This window comes from Podarcis pityusensis (assembly GCF_964106645.2).
Source record: "Podarcis pityusensis genome assembly, chromosome: 5".
Classification (NCBI taxonomy): domain Eukaryota; kingdom Metazoa; phylum Chordata; class Lepidosauria; order Squamata; family Lacertidae; genus Podarcis; species Podarcis pityusensis.
Genome location: NC_138032.1, coordinates 42,461,301 through 42,479,515, shown reverse-complemented (window position 1 = coordinate 42,479,515; position 18,215 = coordinate 42,461,301). Strand labels below are relative to the sequence as shown.

Below are 18,215 nucleotides of genomic sequence, written 5' to 3'. Positions count from 1 at the left end.
ATAAAGTCATATAGGAATATCTAATTTTGGATGGTCTGATGAAGCATACCAACTAAAGCTTCTGATAGCAATGGTACAGAAAGAGATGTAGAAAAACAATAGATATCCCAGATAACGGATAAAAGAACATCAGCAGAATACATTATCCATTTATCCTGTTAACATTACAATTATGGGGAAGGGCATGGTTTTAAAAAATATCCCTGGGAATATTTCAGCTTATCCCATTTTTATATTGCCTGCTATTCTATCAGGAAAAGAATCAGCAATATGAAGATAGAGAGTTTAAGGACCTATACAGGTTAGGAGACTAATATACCTGAACAAACAAAAAACCAGGATAGCCATTTAAATAACAATTGTAAAATATAAAGTAGCTGACTACAAATTAGTTTTTCCTCTGACATTAAAGTAAGAGCAGATGCAATCAGACTTGTAATAGAATATGAACAACTATGGCTTCATATATAGAAGAATAGTAAAATAATCTATGACACAACAGAAGGTATAGTGGCTATAGGAAGAAAAGACATGGGGGATCAACTACAAGGAGAACAATGGGAATCTATGGACTAAAAGACCCTTTAAATCTGTGTCAACAAAGATTAGAATGCAGTCAAAATCACAGATGATATTTAACACCATTAGAAATACACCACATATACAGTTTGCCAAGCCCTCAGTGTTACAGAGGATGCCTAAAAGTGGCAATGTTCTAACACATGTGATGGAAAAAAAACAATTTCTGGCAATTTGAAAAACACTTTCTGGCATTTTTTTTCTGTGTGTAAAAATATTACGGCAATGCATAGATGTACGCCCAAACTACCATGTGATTTGAAGGGCAGAACAAAACTATGCCATGCAAAGAAATGTTACTGTTTATCTCACCAGCAAGTTGTAGATCATTGTGAGAAACTGGAAGACATAAGTAAATCTTGCTAGAACAATGGTATTGCAAGCTTTGGAAAGCAGGCTATTGGCAAAGCTAACAAAACCACTGATTGAGGCAGGAAAATAAACAAAAATGATTTTATTGAATAGTGGAAGTATTTTATAATTTAGAGTAACATAGGACGTCACCATGGAATAATGAACAGGAACAAAATTACATGCGTGTATAAGTAGAATTTAATAATATTTGGCCTGCTTTGCATATAATGTAAAGCCATGCTTTGTTTAGCCTGGGTATGGTTTGTTGACACGGATGGCGCTGTGGTCTAAACCACTGAGCCTAGGGCTTGCTGATTGGAAGGTCGGCAGTTCAAATCCCCGCGACGGGGTGAACGCTCATTGCTTGGTCCCAGCTCCTGCCAACCTAGCAGTTCAAAAGCACGTCAAAGTGCAAGTAGATAAATAGGTACCGTTCCTGCGGGAAAGTAAATGGCATTTCCATGCACTGCTCTGGTTTGGCCAGAAGCGGCTTAGTCATGCTAGCCACATGACCTAGAAAAACTGTCTGCGGACAAGCGTCGGCTTCCTCGGCCAGTAAAGCGAGATGAGCACTGCAACCCCAGAGTCGTTCGTGACTGGACTTAACTGTCAAGGGTCCTTTACCTTTACCTTTATGGTTTGCTGAACTTGCAGACCCGACCCAAGAGACTAACCATGGTTTCTTTTCTGGCTATGCTTTGATATTATGTCCATACTCTATAGCCTCACTTAACAATGCTTTGTTTTGCCACCCCACCTCACTCACCAAGTTACAAAGGCATGAGGCAAGAGCAGGTGGAGAAACAGGCCGTGACTTGTTTGCTTATGTGTGAAACAGTTCATATATAAATGCAAATAGATAGAAAGATAGAAAGATAGTTTGTTGAACAAAGCATGGTTGAAACAAACCATGGTTTAGTGTTATATGCAGACACAGCCATTCTCTTGTGGAAAGAGTTAAATAAAATATACCAGCAAAATACATTATTGAGTTATTGTTGTTGTAAAGCAAATACAAATATTTATATAACATCTACATGTTACATTGCATATGTGCAAGAGTGCCCCAACACTTTTTTCTTCAAAAATAAATAATTGTCATTTGCAGGAAGGGACATTTCTCTGCTTGCCATTCTCTGGCTTTTATTTTTTATAATAATAAAGCAAACGGTTCTCTGTTGCAAACATGTGCATAATATACAGATAGTCTTTTAGAATTTTAACTTTTTCTTAGTAATGATGTTTCCCCAGACTTGACTGTGACTTATATTTCTGTCAGTTTTGCTTTGTAACTTTTAAAAGTTAGCAGAGTAATTGTAAGATAATGATGTCCAGCTGCATCCATTGTATTTTGGCTTATTGTGTGCTCATTGCATTACACACATGTATATTTATTACACTTCCCCCTTCTTTTCTCTGTATTTTTGTCTCCTTGTTTGTGCTTCACCCTGATAGATTTGTTGTTAGCTGATCAACATTGATCAAGAGATGCTTCTGTTAGCAGTTTCAATCCACAGTAGCAATTTTAACCTCTTACTAACGTTAAATGATAGAAGTGTGTTCTAAGTTTTACATCTGATACCTAATGACTGTAACACATCCAAATTTGCAATATGGTTCTTGTGTATACTTTATAAATGAAGGTACAACCACTGGGTTGTGAAGCTTGTTGGAGAGAGAGAGTCATGCATCTCTAAAGCAAAATTGCCCTATATTACACTCTATTGTGGCTCCAAAAATAGCTGTTTCATTGCTTTTTTCAAGGCTTTCTTGAAAAAAAATCATTTTCTTTCTTGACTTCAAATATTGTAGTAAAAGTAGAAATTATACAAGTGCAATACTGTTAAGTATATGTGGAAATTGTACTACAAAATCCCAAAAATGTGTCTTATTTTTCAGAGCAAACTCTCTGGCAGAATTAACAAATGTCTCCTAAAATGTCCCTGGTATATATGTGTCCCTGGTATATATATGTGCTCCTTTCCTTATGGTATGGGTAACGGGTAGCTAGTTTGGCTATCTCTTTAGCTGCAAGCCATGATTTAGATTAACAATGAATTTACATTTACAAATAGTGGCAATAATTGGGTGGTGGTGGTAGAATCTTTTAGAACACAAACACACTGCACTCTTTAAAAAGGCATAGAAAATCTTCTCTGTAATAAACAAGCTCATACACAATGCATGCACACTGTATTTTGCTGTTTCCTTTGCACCTTAGTGGCTTTCCTTTTTCTAAGAAATACTAAGACTTTAAAGTTAAAAATCTTTGCTTTAAAATGTGATCTATAAGATGAGAAAAATACATATTTTTTATAACCTAAAAAGAGTGGTAGATTTTTGTGGAAAAATTAATTGCATTGATACACAAACGTTTCCATTTTTTCTACCATATACTTCTTAATTATTAATATAGTTATTTAGTGTAACTCTTAAAGATAATATACATAAAGGCTCATTTCTCCTCCCCCAATTTATTTGTCATGGTTGACCAGGAGGCCTTGAGTTCATTGCATAAAAGCATCCTAGGAACAGATGAATAAAGAACCATTTTCAATATTCTGACAGTAACATATATTATAGAGAAAGCTAACTATTCTTTCTTTGCTTTTAGGATTTGAAAGTATTCTAGAAGGGCTGTTTGGACCTGAATTATTAAAAGATCTGAGTTTGTTTAAAGGTATTACATCTCCCCCCCTTTTTTTTGCCTTGATCTGCATTTCTAATGACAAAATCAACCTCTGCTCTGCCTCTAGAAATTGTATGTTACCTTGGTGATTTGTGCTTTTTCCCTCCCCCCAGGCAATGCTCACAGTTAGTTTCATATTGGCTAAAATTACTAATGAGCATGCCTTCATCTCTGTATAACTGGCAGTGGTTTTGGTGTTGCTTAGGAAAATCAGCTTTGTGTGTAGGCAAATATTATACTTTTGTAACATTGTGGAATTAAAAGCATGACAAAATTCAAATTTGTGTTTTCTGAATTTCACCAAGTGTCTTCTAAATCATGTAGTGAATTGGGAATGAGCTTTAGCCATAAGCAAGTTGTGGTCTTTATAGATATGAAGTAACGGCTTCTTCTTCTTCACAGACTTTGAGCCTGAAGGTGTCTCTGATTGGTCTTTTGATGAAAATTGTCTTTTCTGCTGTTTGAGACGAGAGAAAGTGAAGGTAACAAAGCAAATATGCTCAGTTTTTTTAAAAAAAAGGATTTGGGTTTTTATCTGGCTTTAGTTTGGCAAAATAGTAATGGGTAGAGGAACCTACATTTGCTTCCTTAAAGTAAAAGGACATCGAACAAAGGAAAAAGAAAAAGAAAATTGGGCAGTGGAGGTCTTTTTCTTTTACTCATTTCCTATTTAGAGGAATCTATATTGTCAAGGGGTGCTTAAATTCTATGTTGTATGTGAAGGCAAATGGTACTCAATTCCTTCAGTGGTTGCCAACTGTGAGGTTCAGTCTATAGGAGCTACCTAGCATGTCACTTTGTCTGTGATTGCAATATAGAGTCATTTTTCCTATGTGCACTCTGTGGAGATCTATTGCTTCACTGCAATGAAGTTGTGCCATAAGAACAACTGAAAGCTATATCTGCCAGAATCTAACTTCTTTGCTTGCTTGTGGTTCTTGTATAAGTACCTAGCATGTGGGTAGAGTTCAGTCTGATGGCAGCTGTTTCATTCTCCGCACACATTAATCCACAATTACCAATAGATATTATTAGCTTTGCACCTTCTTTTCTTGGCATAGTGGACTGTGTACTACATTCACAAGCTTTTCTACTAATCTTTAAATAAGCTATGCACCTTTGTCAGTAAACTCAGGAGATACTGCAGTTACTTGCGGAGTCCAGTGTCTAGAGGAGCGACAAGTGCCTTGCTGTTTTTGGAAGTATCTTCACACTGTACATACCACCACTGTCCTTTTTTGTATCATTATTAAAGCGGGAAGAAGAAAGTATTTTGTAATTTAGGCAGATCAGAATGTGGACTGCTTGGAAAGCAGATGTTAGTGACCCTAATTTTAAGTGTAGGAACAGCACTATGCTTATGGCACTTCTCACCTCACTGCAAGTTCTCTACCTAATTCATTCTTGTTTCCATTCTGAATCCATATATGGCTATTATAGCATTAGGCAGGCGCTTGAGCTGATGCATGTAGGGTACATATCCTTAAGCCTAGGGTCCAAAGTGTGGGGACTGTGGTGCCCTCAGACACCTCCTTGGTGCCTGCCAAGACCCGCTGCCCTGCCTAATATTTAATTTTTAAAAAACTGATAATTGTTTTGTTTGGGGGAAAGTTGCCTGCTTTTTCTTTGGCCTGCATTTTGTTTGTTTTGGTGTGTGTGTGTTTCTGTGTCCATGTAGGTGTGTTTGGCCTGTTTTTGGAGGATCCTGGGCATTGCCTGTTCTTCTGTGAAATGGTCCTGGGGCTCATAAAGTTTGGAGACCCCTGATTTATGTCCTTATGCAGTGAATATTAATCTGTTTTCAGGAAGATGGATATGAATTTGCAGTGCCCCTGTGGGTGGTGCTGTGGTGTAAACCACAAAGCCTAGGGCTTGCTGATCAGAAGGTCAGCAGCTCGAATCCCCACGATGGGGTGAGCTCCCGTTGCTCGGTCCCTGCTCCTGCCAACCTAGCAGTTCGAAAGCATGTGCAAGTAGATAAATAGGTACCGCTCTGGTGGGAAGGTAAACGGCGTTTCCGTGCGCTGCTCTAGTTTGCCAGAAGCGACTTAGTCATGCTGGCCACATGACCCGGAAGCTGTACGCTGGCTCCCTCGGCCAGTAAAGCAAGATGAGCGCCGCAACCCCAGAGTCATCCGCGACTGAACCTAATGGTCAGGGGTCCTTTTACCTTTATCTTTACTCAGTCATGCTGAAGGTATTGAACATTTTGTCTGTTAGCTCAGTTCTAAAGTTGCAGATTGTTTTTGTCCTGTGAAAAATAAATGCTAGATAAAATAAATTTAAGCTAGGTTGATATGTTACATGACTAGTGTTAGTATGCAGTTGCCATCCTAAGTTATGATTGCAATTGTCTTTTGAGCTTTGTTAAATGTATTTTCTTTCAGGTGATGGAGAGACTATTCAACAAGGCACTTAGAGACAAAAGCTCTAACAAGCATAACTTTGGGACAACGTCCAATATATTCATCTGCTTGCAGAATAGGATTTCTGATTTCTTTTCTCCCCCTACTGCCTCTGTGTGCCCCCAGTATTTGCTCTGGAGAGTGTCTCAATCCTCTGAAACAGATTGGAGGTTTATAAGTGGTTGCAGGGGGAGGAGAGAAAGGAGAAGCCCTCATGTGTGAGCACTGCATTGGATATCACTGTTAGATAATAAGACATTTGAGGAAAATCTGGAGGGATGAATGTCCTGATAAGAAAGGTGTGTTTTTTCAGAATGTACATTAAAAAGTTTTAAAAATAGAAATATATTTGGTAGGAGCTCTATAATTCGTTTTGTATTTTAGATGAGCACAGAACACTTATTTTAAGGACTGGGTGACAGTGAACAAATTGAAACTGAACCCAGACAAGACAGTAGTGGTCATTTGGAAGGCAGAACAGGGAGTAGGGATTCAGGCTGTGCTGAATGGGGGTAACACTTCATTGAAGACACAGGTTTGCAGTTTGGGTGTGCTCTTGAACTTAGCCCTGGGCCTGGATGCCCAGGTCTCTGTGGGGGCAAGAAGTGCATTTGCACAGTTCAAGATTGTGTGCCAACTGTACCCCTTGATCACTGGCCACAGTGACATACTCCTTAGTTACATCCCATTTGGAGTCCTGCAACACACTTTACACTTTGCTCAGAAACTTCAACTGGCTCAAAGAGCTGTGGCCAGATTGGGGCCCAGGGTTGGTTATAGGAAGCATATGTCTCCCTTGCTATAACAGCTCCGCTGGCTACCAGTCTGTTTCCAGGCACAATTCAAAGTGCTGGTTACAACCTATAAAGCCCTACAGGGCCTAGGTCCAAGCTATCTGAAAGACCGTATTCCCTCATATGAACCTTCCAGGGTTCATATGAGAACTTCAGAGGAGGCTCTTCTCTCAGTTCTGCCACCCTCACAGTCATGCTTGGTAGGGAGCCTTCTCAGTGGCTGCTCCCAGAGTTTGGAATCCCCTCCTTAGAGAAGCTACATTGGCTCACTCCTTGTTGTATTTCTGCCTGCAGGTGAAGAGTTCCTTGCTTCAACATGTTTTTGTGAACTGACTGTTTTAATGAAAGAGCTGATGCTGTGTTGTAATTATTGGTATGGTTTTAACAGATTCTATATATGTATATAGTTTTAATTCTATTGATGTTTCATTTTTTTAAATGATTGTTATGTTTTTAGCAGTTCTTACTTTTATCTGTAAGCTGCCTTGAGTTCCGTCAGAGAAAAAGGCAGGGGATAAATCAATAAATACTAACATCAAGGTATCATTCTTTCTCTTTGTCAGATACAAAATATCAAAACTCTCAAAAAATTCTATTTGGCGTTAATTCTTTTTTATTATCTATATTCATTTTACACATTTTATGGGGAAACTGTTTTTTTTAATTGGAATTTTATTTACAACATAACACAACCCCCCACCCAAACCCCACAGTGAACATAACATACAACAATAGAAACAACCAAATAAAAGACTTCCTTTATCCTGTATCTGGCCTCCTTATTTACTTCTTATAAATTGTGTCCTTTATGAATAATTATTAAGATTTTTCTAATTATAACTTAAATATCCACAAAGTCTCCTGCAGACATTAATCGAAACAAGTCCAGGTATGTATTTTAGGGCACTGTTTTGTGAAGTATTCTCTGCATTTCCCCCCATGCTTTTTGAAACTTGTCTAGTGTGATCTCTAATTGCCTCTGTTAATCTAGCCAGTTCAGTATACTCGTAACAGTTTATCTTGCCATTCCTTTTTTGTTGGCACAGTTTCTTTTTTCCAGTTTTTAGCAATTAGGATCCTTGCCGCTCCTATGGCATCAAGGAATATTTTTGATCATCTCTTGCTATGCCTGTGTCCGTTATCCGTAGTATAAAAGCTTCTGTATTTTTCATAAAGTTATACTTAAACATTTTGTTAAGCTCATCATACACTGTGTTCCAGAAGCTTTTGATTTTTTCACAGGTCCACCAAATATGTATGTTTCCCCTCTGTTTTACCACACCTCCAGCACAGATTTGTTTTTGTCTTATACATTTTAGCTATTTAAGTAGGTGTTAAGAAACTTTGATGGCATGCATGTACTTGTGGTCTGTACTCCATGACCCTTTGTACAGTTATGCCGGAGTCCACTGAGGGAAGTAGATCAGTCCCATGTCATGTTTAAGAAGCTGAATAGGGATCTGTGTGGAGTGCTCATTTTGATCTACAAGGGTCCAAGCTTAGCAGAAGTTTCTTTATTGCATATGTGGAACCATTTTTGTACTCTTCCCTTCTCTTAGACAAGAGGCAATGATGATGCCTGTTTCACAGAGATTCTGTCATAGATCAGTGATAGGGTGTTAAGATTGTAACCAAAGTGTCTGCATTGCAGATGGCTATGCTGTGCGATAATGGTGTTGCTTTGCACTGCTTTTATCATTTTTATTTATAGAAATATTTGTATACTGCCAACTCATAAAATATCAAGGTGATGTACAACAGTACTGTATATACAATAAAACATAACATGCCATGAAAACAACCCCCCCCCCAATAGTAATCATTAAAATGATTGGCTAATCAGGAAAGTTTAAATAACTTTATAAACCTGTCAGCATAAAAAGCTCTTCATGAGACACCCAAAAGTCAGTAGCAAGGGTGCCTCCTGTTTCTTTGGTGGAAGAATATTCTACAGCATGGGCCTGGCAACACTAAATTCCCTCTGGTTGAAGCCAGTTGGACCTCTGTAACTCAGGGAACAGCTATGTGCTCCTCTGGATTATCTTAATGATTGAGTTTGGATATAAGGGCTCTGGTGGTCCTTAAGGTATCCTGGACTCGAGTTGTTCAGGGCTTTATATATTACCACAAGAGCCTGGAACCTGGTCCCAGTAGCAAATGGACAGCCAGTGCAGATAGTTTAGCAGAGTTCTTACATGCCATTGGCAGTTTGCCTGCATCAGCAGTCTAGCCAGTTGGTCATCCATGCCTTGCAGAATGGCATATTAGGTGTAGATTCTGTGTATTACACTTGAGACTCTAGGATATTTAGGCTGTTCCTGTGAGTATATGGGTATGGTTTGCATAAATTCATTCTTAGATGATGCTAGTGCCACTGATAATGTTTTTGTACAAGTGCAATATGCTGAATAGATTTCTTGCTGGCAACAGTTTCAGATGGTAAATGATAGAGGTAGCAGAGAGGCAGTTTATTTGAGACAGTGGGGCGAGAACCTAGCTCTGTGAGAGCAACATCCCAACCTCAACTCCTGATCTTTGTCTTGTTGGCTCTGTTCCACTAATGATACAAGTGGACCACAAAATTTGGGTGCAATATTTTGTTTGTTCATGACAAGTTTCCAAGTGCAGTTATTGGTGTCCTCAACTGTGAAGTCCCACAGAGGATGGGGAAACTAGTTGGAGTGGTTGACAGTTCAATGACCATTGTGGGTGGAATGAGTCAGTGAATGCTCATATCCCCAGGTCATCTCTCACTTTGTGTTCATTTCCCATCTTCCCCTGTATTTTCACTGTTGGCCATTCATTCTGTATTTTATGAGCCTAAGATTTTAAGGTGTTTTAATGATTTAACTGTACACCACCTTAGTTTTTTTTTAATGAGTTGGTGGATTATAAATAAAAATAATTATTTGGCTACATTCTAGAAGTTGGCACTTCTAGGTGAGGCAGGAATGAGGGGCCTGCCAGATCATCATGGCTGATAAGGAGTGACTACTCATTGGGAAGATGTTAAACCCCATTCTGGTGGCTATTGCAGCAAGGCAGTTAGTGCCTCAGTTATCCCTTTGTGGGCACTGTTGCATACACATGATATGTGTGAAGTCTGTGGTGGTGCGCAGGAGAGGTGTTCCTGGGCTTGAACCACCTCCAATAGTGTCAAGTAAATGGATTAACTGCTTCAGCTCTCTCAGTTCTTCTGGTGGTTTCAAGTAGTGTTCAATGATTGCTTCTTCTCCAGGCTATCTTAGCTGTTTGTGTGGTACCAAGTAGGGAAGCACCCTTGCCTTAGTGGGTATTTCATCGTAGTTTGCAATGCAAAAAAGATGCATGCTAACAGTAGTATCAGATAGTTTGCGCCTGGGGTGCATGGTGCCCTGATGGTGGAACTCCCTTACCCTTCATTTACAGTTGGCAGCAGTGCTTTTTTTCTGGGGGTACTCAAGGTTACGTAGTACCAGCACTTTTTTTCCTAGAAGAAAAGCACTGCTTAAAAATGTGGCACTTAATGTAACAACTTCATGGCGAGCACTGGTACCTTTTTTCTAGAAGGAAACACTGGTTGGTGGAAACTCTTGTTAGCGTTCAGCTCTAGTTGAAGACCTACTTAACCATCTGGGCTTTGGATTGAATCTGTGTCACTGCACTTTCTAAATAGCTATTGAGCTATGTATGTTTTATTGTTCATTGATTGCTTGATTTTTAATTCATTTTATTGTGTTATACTCTGGTTTCAGATTATTTTATAAAGAAAAGTAGGTACCAAATCATTCATATATATATTCATTCATTGCAAAGGAGTGGATTGGTCAGTGCACAAGAAAGCCTCAATCTGTATCCCCATTCCATCAGTCTCGCTGATACATGCTCCTCTTGTCATTGTGGTCACCTCCATAATTGAGGTGGGGTTTATATGTTGGAAAATTTAATATTAGGGACTGTATGCATCTTTCCAGAGGAGCATATTGCACTGAAGTTATTTTTTATTTATTTAACATTTATTTTCAGTCTACTACAACGAAAGACTTCTAAGTGGTTTACAGTAGGCAGTCATAGTTTACTTTAGTCATGATTATTCTGCCGTGTATTTTCTGGTTGTGCTTATTATGCAAGAAAGGATAGTATAGAGTTGTTAGATCTAGCACCGCCAGTGAGCAGAGTGCTTGAAATCCAAGGCCTTGGTTGTTTGTGCTTGGCATTCCTTTAGTAGCTTCTCTTGGGGACTTACCTGGGTATAAACATTTCTTGATCTTGGTGCTGATCATTGGCCCATCCCTGTTCTGGGTGTATGTTAAGATACACTTTGGTGTTAAACTGCCCTCCCCCTCCCTTGGTTACCAGTGCTGGTGCTTTGTGTTGCATCTTGCGTTTTAGCTTAAGAGTTGAAATTTCTGTTTGGCATTTGTGTCCAGATCCTAGGGCATGGCTTGAGGGCACATGTTGCAACAGGCTTGCTGAAGCTAAAGTAGCATTGGTTCTGGCCAGTGCCTGATTGGGAAAGCACTTGGGAACCCTATCTATGCACCGTTGAGTTGCCTTGTGGAAGAAAGTGTGACATGAATAAATACTGTAGAATTCCTTTGGAAAGTCAGAACTCACAAATGTTCTATTTTTCTTTGTTTTCTGTAGCACTTTTTTATCAGCACCCTGTTATCCTTGGGTTTGTGTACAGTACATTTTCACTAAAGTTTCGCATCACCAAGTTCTTTCTTGTGATCCTACGTATTGTGGTTCTATAGGTCAAGAGTGGTGTAAGTCCTTGCTGTGATCTGGATACATGAGATATCCTTCACTGTTGCTTTTTTGTACTAAGATTTGCTGGGGCTACATAATACCCTACCTAGCCTTAGTCTGAGGGTGGTTGATGTTTTGGAACTGTTGAGCATGTTGTGTTTTGTGTTATTAGCCTATGTTTGACAGTGTGCTATACACCAGCACACAGGGTAGTTCTTTCCTTGAAGACATTTGGTGCCTAACTGTAATTGATCCACTTCTTTATTCCTTCCTTACAATTGCTTTTCGATCCACTTTTGTCCTTCACCGCTATAACACCATATTCAGTTGGCATATGTGGACAGCAGCAACCCTATTCAATGAAGCCAGTGTTACTGAAAGTATTTTTTTTTAAAGTGCTGTGAGTTCTTTACTGATATATACTAGCATTAGGTACCTTGTTCTATACAAGGTATTTTTACCTGTAAGGAAAGGATGGATTTTCAGACAAAGCAGAATAAAGTAGGGTCTTAAAATTCATGTGGGCACTTCTGTTTCAAAAATTGAATCAAACAGGTAGCAAGGTAAACTAAATTGTGCCAAGAAAAAAATAAAATTATTTAGCCTTTATAAATTATGCATAGGTTGAAGAGCTTAAGCCAAGCTGCTTATTTTGCATAATTCTGGCAAGGAGTTATGTGGGATATTAAAGGTATAAGTTGCCTGAAGCACTTGGGAGAGTGTTTCTTAAGACATGCTAGAAACTTTACCTCATACCCAACCTCTTAACGGGCATTGATCATATATTTTAAAGTCCTTTCTTTTTCTTTGTTCCCATTGTGTGTGTGTGTGTTGAAGGGCAATGTTTTGACGACCTTTTGGATTAAGAACCTAAAAATGGATCTGTCCATTCAGTTGTGCTCAGCATTCTGTTTCCAACAGTGGTGAATAATAACTAGAAAGCTCAGAAACAGAACAGAATGATAATGGGTGCCTCCTGTTGTTTCAGTTCTAGACTTTGATTCTGAAGGGTATGTTGCTTCTTGAACTTGAGCATAACATTTAGGTATTGTGTCTAATACTCATTGATAGGTTTATATCTACTAGAAACCATCTTGTCTTATAGAAATTTCATGTTATTTATATATTGTGTGGGGTGAAATAATTATTTATGAGAACCTACAAATGGAAAGAGGTGTGTTTTTCCCCCTCCACTTATTTTGTTACATCAAAACTAGGGTGAGCACACCATCTTGTCATTTTCTTCACTTTAGTACAAGAAAGGCTCTACCGAGCATTTCTTTTCATTTCCATCTATAACATTCAGGAACTACTTACACGTGCTCCCATAGTTAAAGCAATATTTTAAAGGCTGTGACCTTGATTATCATTTTTGCACCTTTACTACTTCTATGATACCTTTTAGAGATACTCACTTGCCAATATGGTTTAACAGCTGTATAATGTCACTGGGTTGAGATGGTTAGACTGTTGGAAAGAGTTGCATGTGGATAACATCAAACTGCAATTTTTCTTTATTTTGGATCCAGCAGCATCTGTCCTCATCCTGCATAAATACCTACAGACTATTTTGGATAAGAATTAATCAACAGGGATTTAATGGAGACAGGGGGAAATTCCTGTTGAACGTAATCACACTCCTCTTAAAGAACCTGGTTTGCTGCTTGGCAATATCTTCTGAATCCAGGTTTCTTCTTGGAAAGGCCAGGTGGCAACCATGGCCAGGAGTGCTATCTAGTGGTTGCATATGGAAAGTAGGGACTTTGTAACTGTTTCCTGTATTAGTGATTTCACAAACTGCTGTGCTTGATGTGGGATTTCTTTTAAAGAGGTCTATTTCAGATGTAAAGTTCCCAATTTCTTAAATAGGGGTAAGAGCATCAACAAACTGAATTTCATTGTGTGCTTATGATTGGGTTCTCAGACAGTCATTTTTTCATAAAATCTTGACTCTGGAGATTTAAGTTCAACCTTGACAGAAAATGGATAGGTTACCTACATGCCTAACTGGGCATGTGATTTGACCTCAGTGTTGATCAGTTTCCTTAGCTACTTTGCATGTACTCTCCCTAAATATAGTTTATGAGTAGTGTGGTAGAGGTTTTGATGGAAAGGGACTTTTAGGTGGGTGGGAGGAGAAAAATGAAGTAGTTTTTTTGGAGGGCAGGAGAAAGTGGTAAAATTTTCAAGACTGGCGCAGAACTTAGTAGGAAAAGCAGCAGTGGCGACATAATCCCCCCCCATATTTTCCTTGAACCAATTTTCCCCTGCCCGTTCACATAATGTAGAGTTGCAATCAGCAGCCAGGCAGGTTGCCATTCCTCCACACACACCCCCAATGCCTTGGTTGGAACAACCCTGTGTTTAATCAGTTTGAAGTGAAAATTTTGAATACTTTTCCTTATATGGTAAATTTTATTAAATAATGAAAAGATGGTTCTGTCTTTCTTGTTTTGTATTTAATATTGTGACTTTGTTGGTGCATTCATCATTTAAAATGAATTAAGATCCTGAATATATTTACTCAGATGTAGCTGCCACTGAGTTTAGTGGAAACTGCTTCTTAATAAATGTGCAGCCCTAAATGTTAAGCAATGAGAGATGGCTGACAAATTCTGACGTATATTCCAAATTGTATCAGATCAAATTGTATCACTGTCTTTACAGTGAGCAGTTTTTTTAAAGTCAGCATAAAAAAAGAAGAGGTGTTTATATTTTTACATTTGTATTAAATATTTTTCATAGGAACACTTAGTCAGTCTGGATGAGCCAGCTTTGGAAGTTGGGCACCAAGCTCTGCTTAGACAAGAGCAAGCGAAAATCATTCGGTTCGAGAGGCAAGCGGAAGAATTTATCCATGCAGTCTTTTATCGAAAAGGTTGGTAATGATGAAAGAATGAAATCAATACTCTAACTGGCTTGCATGCTTAGCTAACTGATCTTTTTAATATACTTTTTTTGAGATAGCCATGTATTATTTCCATAAAATCTCAAGGTTTTTAATCTGTACAAATAATCTATAAAGGACACTGGTTGACACCTTTAAATATATCTTGCACCTGACATGCTTCCCAAGCACTTCCCAGAGGCCCAACAATTTTCAGGCATTTGTGAAGTGCTGCATACAGAGAAGAACAAGACTTTTGAACTATCTCCTGAGTCCTCTGACTCCTGTGGCCCAATGTTGATGTATCAATCCTCCGGTGTTATTGTGATGTTAGATGATTGACATTTGGGCAATCCTACCCACCTGTTAGAAGTTGGCTCACAGAGTTGAGGGGAGATAAAGTTCTGTCCCACTGGGCCCAAAAGGCTCACCACCCTCTGGGTAGTTTGTCTCCATGCAGGGTGCCATGTGCTTTTTTTTCTAGAAAAAGAGGTGCCATGAACACTTCTCTTTTTCTCTTATAATGGCAATCACACCCACCTGGAACTGAGTTCTGGTGAGTTCTAGCTGAAAAAAAGCCCTGGTAGTGCCCAAGATTTCTCAGGCAGCTGGACTGGTGGGAAGAGAAGAATTTTGGGGAGTTAGTAATAATAGCATCTACACAGCAGAGTTTGTGTTCAAAGTACCACACATATATTATCTCAGAACCAGTAAATAGGCAAATATTATATCCATGTGGTTGTGGGGAAGGTAAGAGAAATTGTGGATTTAAGATTGCTTATCTAATTCTACCTAGAGAATTTCGGCTTAGGTGAGATTCACATTGATAATTTATTAGTTCATGCTCTGTAGCTCAGCTTATTTTGGTGGGCAGATTATTGCAGACCTAGAATTCAATTTGGGGACATACATAGGGTCTCTGTCTTATGTTGGTAAAGGGCTGCTATACTGGAATGTGATTCTTTAAACCGCCATACAAAGAAATACATGCTTAATTTGCCTCCCTCTTCCCATTCCAGCATTGAAGAAATTATTTCATTCTTGTGAATGTATTATATCATTTTTAAATTCTCTGTGTTAAAAATTGGGCATTGTGATCTTAAGGAGCTGGTGCAGACATAGCGGCTCTTTTAAATGCAGTTAAGAGAGGGAGCTGTAGGGAATGGGTGCACAATTCTGTAAGTTGCTTCAGATCTTGAAGATGCAATTAAGAGAGCCCCTGATGTAAGATCTGTGCCTTTTTATTATCTTGCACTTACACGTTATAATATTGTAGCTTTTTTAAATTAAGAAAACCCACAACCCTCAGTATCGGAAGTTGTCTTGCTTTAAAATTTGTTCTACATAAAACTTCCTTCTTATTTATTTAATTTTATTTTACCATTTAGACAGTCATAGGGTCTCTGACCCCAACATTCCCCTAGTGGCCCGTGAGATCATGCAGCGGATGATTCGACAGTTTGCTGCTGAATATACCTCAAAAACTAGCTCTACTCAGGACTCCAGCTCGCCCAATAGCACAAAGAACCAAAGCCTGCTGAAAGCATCTCTGGTAGCCTCATCCCCTGTGGGTGCAACGGCTCAAAATCCTGTGCTCAGCAAACTTCTCATGGCTGACCAGGACTCGCCCTTGGACCTCACTGTCAGAAAGTCTCAGTTGGATCCTAGCGAACAAGGTATGCCACATTTCTGTTCATAGCCCCTTGCAACCATTTGCAATTTGCTGGCCATTAATGACTAAGTAAATCATAGAACGGAAAGAAGAGAGGCATGGATTGATTAGTAGTGCATAAGGGAATGGAGAAAAGCTGTGCTGAAAATGGTGCGAAAGTGCTAACAGCTATGTGCCCTCATTTTATTAAGCATATTCCAGATGGATGCTGGGTCTGCCAGAAAAGAAACTTACTCTCTGGGAAATTAATGGGTTTGATAGTGTACTTCCAGCCTCCATGTAGTGAATTGTGCCTGTAATCACACTTGGCAAGTATTTTGGCAATTTGCTCATAAGCAGAATGCATGTAATTGGAGCTGAATACTCAAATTGTCTTACAGCAGCCGCTTAGTAAAGGCGGTTTTATTTACTTAAAATATAGTCCTTCGTGTCAATTACAACTTTCTTTGTGTGTTTAGTTCTTTGTGTGTGACATCTTTTAAGTATGTGGTATCCTACACATTGGGACGCGGGTGGCGCTGTGAGTTAAACCACAGAGCCTAGGACTTGCCAATCAGAAAGTCGGTGGTTTGAATCCCCGTGACGGGGTGAGCTCCCGTTGCTTGGTCCCTGCTCCTGCCAACCTAGCAGTTCGAAAGCACATCAAAGTAAATAGGTACCGCTCCGGCGGGAAGGTAAACGGCATTTCCGTGTGCTGCTCTGGTTCGCCAGAAGCGGCTTAGTCATGCTGGCTACATGACCCGGAAGCTGTATGCCGGCTCTCTTGGCCAATAAAGCGAGATGAGCGCCGCAACCCCAGAGTCGGTCACGACTGGACCTAATGGTCAGGGGTCCCTTTACCTTTATCTTTATCCTACACATAAGAGTGTGTCTTCTGGTGAAGGGCTTTAAACAAGATCCACAGATTTTGACTGACCTTGTTAGCCAGGAATCAGTTGTGGTTATCACTGACCCTGTTCTCCACCTAGTCTTCCGACATTCAAAGGAGATTTGGTGCAGGGTCAGGACCTTGTGGCTTGTGTCATTCTGAGCCCCACAAGCATCAGATTAGCCACTGTGAGAACAGGATGCTTGACTGAATGGGTCATTGGCCCAATCCAGCAGGCCCTTACATTCTTCCAAAGTCCCGAACAACATTAGAGATGAGCCCCACGTTTCTCATCTTGTACTGGAGGTAGCAGGTGGTTGCCAGCATCTTAAGATATGGTAACTGCATTTGTCAACCTCTGATTGTGGTGCTTATGTTAAAAGAAAACGTTGGTGCTGACCAAGTGCTTTTGAAAGAACAAATGCAAGGTTGTAGCAGTTGAACATTTTGTTCTTTCCCCTTGGAAGTGAACATATACGCAGTACTTTAATGGACCTGAAGAATTTTGCCCTTCATCTTACATTATAATGTATGTTTATTTTAATGCATTCTAGAGACGAGAGAAATCCATAAGCTATTAAAAGCAATTGTTTGCCCTAAAGTTGGATTATTTTGTATGCCACTTGGACTTTGCTGAAAAGTCAATACATATGTGTTAGAAAATAAAGCATTTTAAAATATTATTGTCTAGCATTTTCTTTTTAGCTTTCTTAAAAACCTTAAGAAATTTTCACATTCAGCTTAAGCAACTTGTCCATTTTCTGAATCATTACGGTTAGGTAATCTACAGTGCAATCTGATACATGTTTACTAAATAAAATCCCACTGTGTTCAATTGTGCTTTCTCCTAAGGGAGTGTGCATCAAATTCCCACTTTAAACCTGTAACTTCTTTGCTTTGTTTTCATAGAAAGCTGAAAAAACCATTCATTCTTTCCATTCTGGTATTTCTTGAAATAATTTGTTTGCCCACTTGCCTTTCTGGTCTCAAGGCTACATATACCTATTCCTGTAGCATTTCCTCATATAATTTACCAGAGAGAGTTCCACATATATACAGAATCCACTAGCTTTTAAACACTTTCTTAAGCTATTGAACCAGAAACTTGACCCACTAGAAATAGTGTCTTACCGACAAATACTGTTATTACTTAAGTCTTAATGTAATGCAAATTAGAATTAATCTTTGTCACAGGTTGATGTTGTTGAGTCACACTTAATTTTGTTAGCTACTGTA

At 39.1% G+C, this 18,215-nt stretch overlaps 1 protein-coding gene across 1 annotated transcript in view; it reads left to right on the top strand.

The window, feature by feature from the left end:
• Positions 1 to 18,215, top strand: part of LCOR (ligand dependent nuclear receptor corepressor) — a 53,659-nt gene that overhangs the window by 20,506 nt on the left and 14,938 nt on the right. Inside the window, exons 2-5 of the mRNA XM_081007086.1 lie at positions 3,548 to 3,613; positions 4,025 to 4,104; positions 14,298 to 14,430; positions 15,828 to 16,115. Of these exons, the coding sequence (XP_080863212.1) occupies positions 3,548 to 3,613; positions 4,025 to 4,104; positions 14,298 to 14,430; positions 15,828 to 16,115 (567 nt within the window). The remainder of the gene's footprint in view (positions 1 to 3,547; positions 3,614 to 4,024; positions 4,105 to 14,297; positions 14,431 to 15,827; positions 16,116 to 18,215) is intronic.